This window comes from Oncorhynchus kisutch, linkage group LG10 (genome assembly GCF_002021735.2).
Source record: "Oncorhynchus kisutch isolate 150728-3 linkage group LG10, Okis_V2, whole genome shotgun sequence".
In the NCBI taxonomy this organism is placed as follows: Eukaryota; Metazoa; Chordata; class Actinopteri; order Salmoniformes; family Salmonidae; genus Oncorhynchus; species Oncorhynchus kisutch.
In genome coordinates this window covers 41,079,884-41,085,661 of record NC_034183.2, presented here as the reverse complement: position 1 = coordinate 41,085,661, position 5,778 = coordinate 41,079,884, and the positions used below count along the sequence as shown (strand labels likewise).

Below are 5,778 nucleotides of genomic sequence, written 5' to 3'. Positions count from 1 at the left end.
TTCTAATCCAAGCACACAAGAGATCATGACATACTTGGTAGTGTGTGTGTTTTCTGAAAATTACCCTTGTTACAAACTATTGGAAGGATATTTAGATTTGGCGTTAACTCATTGTGTTGATGGGAGAACTAGAGTTCCTCATCAGAGTTAGCCATTTAACTTTCCTCATTTATCCTTATTCAAACATTTTAATGTTGCTCTTGTTTGTTTTATGATTTTCTGTGTTCTTTTTTGTTTGAATATACAAATGTCATAAAGATATTTAACAATACTTGCAGGTTTACTTTTCCATTCTTCATGTACATTACTTGAACACGTTACTCGCACAGGTATGGCTTTCCAGACATGGCTAGAATGAAGAAAGCATCGTTTGTAGGGTGAAAAGATAACAATAGACTTCTTTTTTTTATTTTACCTTTATTTTACTAGGCAAGTCAGTTAAGAACAAATTCTTATTTTCAATGAAAGCCTAGGAACAGTGGGTTAACTGCCTGTTCAGGGGCAGAACGACAGATTTGTACCTTGTCAGCTCGGGGATTTGAACTTACAACCTTTCGGTTACTAGTCCAACACTCTAACCACTAGGCTACCCTGCCGCCCCATACTGTACAGCCAGGCATAAGACAAGAAAAATAGATATACATTTATAGTATGTCCAAGGAAAATATCAAAGTCCCTCTCGGTTCATCCAGATTTGGGTACACCCGGCATGTTATCCCACAAATCCCAAACTAAATCTATAATAATAGTCACACCTTTTTACAATGTACTGTACATGCTACAAATGAATGGCATATTCAATTACCTGTTTTATTAGTGATGTAATGGATATTGTGTTGATGTTTTGTAACTGTCAATTCTGAAGCCCCTTTTATATCCACAAGCACACTTGAGCTGTGTCTTACATTTTTCCTAGACACGTAAAGATATTTCATCCAGCATTGTGCAAAGTTGAATATCCTAAATACATCCTTGTTTTGAGAATAGCACATTTGATATTTAAAGCCTCCCTGTTGTATTTCGTACATGGTTTCATCTATTTTTCCCCATGTCTTTTTCATGAATTTGTGTGCCCTTGTTGTGTTGTGCTGTGCCAGAGTGCCAATCAGGCATTTGTGTTTGCTGAGCTTGTGTCCTCCAGGTTGACATAGACCCTGCTGCCCTGGGGGGCGCCCTGCTGCCCTGGATAGTCCAGTCTCTTAATGGGGTGCTCGGCCAGCAGTAGGTAGGAGTGGTTGAGGATGTCCGTGGTACTGGTGGATGATGGGAAGCTGGAGGACCTAGTAATGGAGCAGTGACACCTCACCTGGAGCACCTCCTCTCCCCCCACCCACAGGCTCTGAGACTCTGCCCCCACCTCCCCATCGTACACGTACTCGTTCCCTCCGAGACGGGGGATGACGTCATCCGTGGTCAGGGTCACATAGTCCGGACTGACCTCCAGGACCAGGGTAGGCAGGCTCTCCTCCTCCCCACCAGAAGTGCCTTGCTCTGGGGAGAGTAGTAAAGGAAGCATCCCTCTGCCTGGAGCCTCCTTCTCAGACATGATCTCCACGACACAAGCTGGGGTCTCCTCTGAACACTGCTTGATGTTGAAGGGAGGGTCCTATGGAGGTCACACAGGAGCGTACAGACATACTCAGATCCAATGGTTTCCAATGCGTGCGCACAACGATAAACTAAATGTGTAGCATATTGAACACATTTCATTTGTTAAAACTTTACCCTTTCAATTGATCTAGGTCCGTTAATCCACGGTGTACTGTAATGAATTACGTTTTTACCCAAGTCTGTCCGTTGATATCTGTCAGGAAGCCGTGGAGTACTTTGTCAAGGTTTGGGACTGGTGGCCACAGATACTGTTTGAGCTTACTGGTGGAAGAAGATAACATGTTTCAGCACACATGTTCATGAATAGGGTGGTAAGAATACATTCATGGTAAAAACTGATTTTTTATTATGAAACAAAATTTAAAAAATGCATTTTACCTGAGATACCCAGAGAACATGGAGATAAAGACGACTGATACACCGAGCATCATGAGAGGGATGCAGGAGATGAGGGCACCTGTTGAGTTACATTAAAGAATTCTAGAAGAGTTTGAAAAGGAGGATATCTCCAGAAGTTAAACATAATGAGTGATTGTTTTACTGTGCCTATGTCTGAAGGCGTGTCCACAGTGAGTCGGGGTGACCAGTCGCTCCAGTAGCCAGCGTAGACTGACCCGTTGGGTCTGGCTCTGACCTGGATATAGTACTGAACTCCAGTCTGAATGTCCAGACAGGTACTGGTCTCTGGGCCCGGCAGGATCACCAGCTGGGGAGAGAGGACAACACACAATTGCACCCAGTTATTGGTGGGTGATTGGTATGTGTACTGTACTGCAAAATACAAACTTGTGACAAAACATGTCGTTCTCTGTTTACATGCCATAAGGACAGAGGCAGGGTTCTACCACACAACAGAATGAAGTAAACAGAAGAAGATCATTTAGATAATGCTTTACCTTCCAGACAGTCTCCTCTCGAGGCTGGTAGCGGTGCTGGTACATCAGGTGGACAGACAGGGCCAATAAGGGTGTGTCCCATTTCAGACACAGCCTGCCCTTCTCCCATTGTCCCCTCAGCCTCCCAGGGGGGGCTGTTTGAACTGACCGCAACATAGGGAGAGGAGAGAGAGAGACATAACAGGAGTTTTGCAGAGATGATTAGTGCATGTCCAGCAATACAGAGTGCACTGTCTGTTACAGATGACTATAAATATCTTACTTCATTGTCAGCAATACAGCAAGAGGCATGCTAGACTCGACCACTTTCCATTTTTTTACTCAATGGAAACGTAGAATACCGGTAGACGGTAGCCTCCTTTTGTAATGAAGGGAGGATTTCACAGCTGCCAGTTGGTATTTTATCAGTGTGACTCACTGCTGTTGTTGAGTCTGAAAGGCTCAGTGTAGAAGGTCCGCCTGGGAGTAGCAGGACCAGCGCTGAGTTTGACCCGTATCCCAGTGGACTCTGCTCCATGGAAACTGCAATGGTAGGAGATGTTCTCATTCTGCATACACTCTCTCCAGCCCTCACTTTCACTGCAGAGAATACACAACAAAAGACGTTAAATAGCCAATGATCATGTTCTGGCTGTAAAACTACATTTAGATTACTTTGAGGAGGGCTTTGCATTAAGCTCTTTGGAGAAATTAATTTGTAAATACCTGGATCCCAACTTGTAGTATATGGTGTAGGTATCATCTCTGTAGGCCTGCCCATTCCATTGGCAGGTGATGTTTTGCAGGTCAGAAGTGTGGCACAACAATGAGATATCAGCTGGGGAAAAATTATAGTAAAACTCCATCACCTAACTCAGTAATGTAAAGTGACCATATTTAGTTTCTCTATACCACATTTACAGCAATACTACCACAGACCTGCACTCTGAGGAACCATGGCAGTTTTGGGGACCGACCAGTCGCTCCAATGACCACTGGTCTCTTTCTCGCTGTAGCCGTTGGGTTTGACCCTCAGCTGGACGCTGACCACCTCCCCTGGCGCCAGAGAGACCAGGCTGTGGATTTGGGACCTCACTGGCTTTATCTGGGGACAGGGAGGGTACAGATATCATAGGAGTTCTACACCAGCATGGGGTTTGGGTGATGATGACTTTCTGACACAAATGGATGCCCTGTAGCCAACCATCAAGTTGAATAGACAAACTAATAGTGAATGTCCCAGTCATGCTAGATTTTTTTTTTAACCAACCGTTCATCTGTCTTTTGCCCCTTGCAGCTAATCTGACTGGTTGAATTGGTGTTGATTTCGTGTTTCACGGGTTCAATTGGTGATGTTCTCGAGTTTCAGTAGGCCTACCAGTTCAGTTCTCTCCCTCAGGCTCTGGGAGGAGTAACGTATCCCATACTGCATGTTGTTCTCCCACTCTCTGGGTGTGTGCCACTCCACCTGGAACTGCCCAGTCTGCCCTGTCGGGTGAAGGGATACATTCACAGGGGGGTCCAGGAGAACTGAGGAGAGGTGGAGGAGAAATAAGAGAAAAGAAAGAATGAAGCAGAAAGGATATGCCATTACTGGAAAGTAAGAACTTTAGATTTCAAACAACTAAAATTTGCATTCTCTCTCTCTCTCTCGCTCTCACGCTCTCACGCTCTCTCTCTCTCTCTCTCTCTCTCTCTCTCACCCTGGTCCTCGACGCTGACCGTGCGTGCGTATAGTGTGTAGTTGGAGCTGCCCTCCGTCACTCTGATGTGTGTGAAGGTGAACAGGAAGACATCAGAGGGAGGGAAGGAGCAGACATGGAGGACTTTCCCCTCCTCTGTCCTCTGGAGAATCAGATTACACCTCTTCTCCTCCCGACTGAACAGACAGAGAGAATATGACTGGCATCGGTGACTGGCAGAATGGAGTGTAGTGTCAGGTCCACTTCTACTGTTAGTGTATTTAATTTCTTGCTGAAATTATTGTTGTTTTGTGAATGACCAGAATACACTGAACATACTCATCGTTACTATAGAAGAAGTCATAAGACTTGTTGTCTGGCATCTCCCAGAAACAGGTGAAGTCATACTGTGTCCTGGTAAAACACTTTGGATTTGCATCATCCGCCAACAGCAGAACATCTGTTATGGAGTGTAGTACATACCGATAGGATGGGTTTCATGAAATATACCGTGTCATAAAAATGATGCGTATAATGTATAACACTTAGTATAACACGTTAACATAGAATTCCCCAGGTCGTTAAAGGAAAATACTACTCAAGAAACAATCATTTTGGTATTTGTTTCAGTAGTCCACTGTTGATAAAGTACCAAAACGTGCATGTCAGCGATCAAATTTTCAAAATGTAGAACTTTCAAAAATACAGAAAGTGTCACAGTATGATGCGTTTTTCTGTGGTTTACTGTGACACTTTCTGTATTTTGAAAGTTCTACATTTCCTTTAGTGTACTGATGCACTTGTTTGTGAACATGTCATATCAGTGCTTAACAGACAAATTGGCATAAATCCTCAGCAGAGAACAAGGGACAGCTGTGAGAGGATCAACATTATTGCATTGATTTGGGTAGCTCTGACAGTGACACTATTTCAGATATTGTACATACTGGTGGACAGTTTACTATTGTTATCGGATTTTGTTGTTTAAGATAAAACAGGTGCTCCAATGTCATACCTTTCTTTGACAGATGAGGGACAGCCCCATCCCTGGTCCCCAGAACATCCACCCAGCATAATATGGTCCAGAGCCAGACGCAGAGATTGAGATCCATGACATTTACATCCAGACAGGTATGTCTAACCTACCCCATCACTATCCATTAACTTCTATGTCCGAGAGTGTCAGTGTGTTGTGTGTCAACACAGCATTGTGGTCTGGGGGTTAGTAATGAGGGGAGGCTCTATCTGACAGGTCCTCATGCTACAGGAAGTGTGTGTTGTGTGGATTGAGTCAGTCCGGCACCCAGATGGGGGTAAAAGAGAGGTTGGCCTCTTGACACACATTGTAAACTTAGTTGATATTTTTCACACACTCAATACATACCTCTCTTACACTATAAGCCATTATGGCAACTCTAAACTCTCTCACCAAACATCTAAGATGAAATGGAAATCTTTGAACATGTCATCCTTTATTCAGAGTCTGCAGAAAAAGTCAGTTATATAACACATACAGTGCCTTCAGAAAGTATTCATACACCTTGACTTATTCACATTTGGTTGTGTTACAGCATGAATTCAAAATGGGTCAAATTATATTTTTCTCACCC

At 43.8% G+C, this 5,778-nt stretch overlaps 1 protein-coding gene across 2 annotated transcripts; it reads right to left on the bottom strand.

Moving 5' to 3' along the window:
* Positions 1-396: 396 nt before the first annotated feature.
* Positions 397-5,451, bottom strand: LOC109898151 (thrombopoietin receptor). 2 transcript variants are annotated; one of them, XM_020492984.2, is made up of 12 exons: positions 5,184-5,385; positions 4,508-4,628; positions 4,190-4,365; positions 3,865-4,016; positions 3,426-3,591; positions 3,213-3,324; positions 2,926-3,029; positions 2,508-2,650; positions 2,158-2,317; positions 1,990-2,068; positions 1,785-1,872; positions 397-1,606 (listed from the first exon to the last, which is right to left on the bottom strand). In XM_020492984.2, the coding sequence occupies exons 1-12, from the start codon at positions 5,278-5,280 to the stop codon at positions 1,106-1,108; spliced, it is 1,899 nt and encodes a 632-aa protein (XP_020348573.1). In that variant the 5' UTR covers positions 5,281-5,385; the 3' UTR covers positions 397-1,105. The 2 variants fall into 2 exon arrangements, with proteins under 2 accessions (XP_020348573.1, XP_020348572.1); XM_020492983.2 differs by having other exon boundaries at positions 398-1,606; positions 2,926-3,086; positions 5,184-5,451.
* Positions 5,452-5,778: the final 327 nt, after the last annotated feature.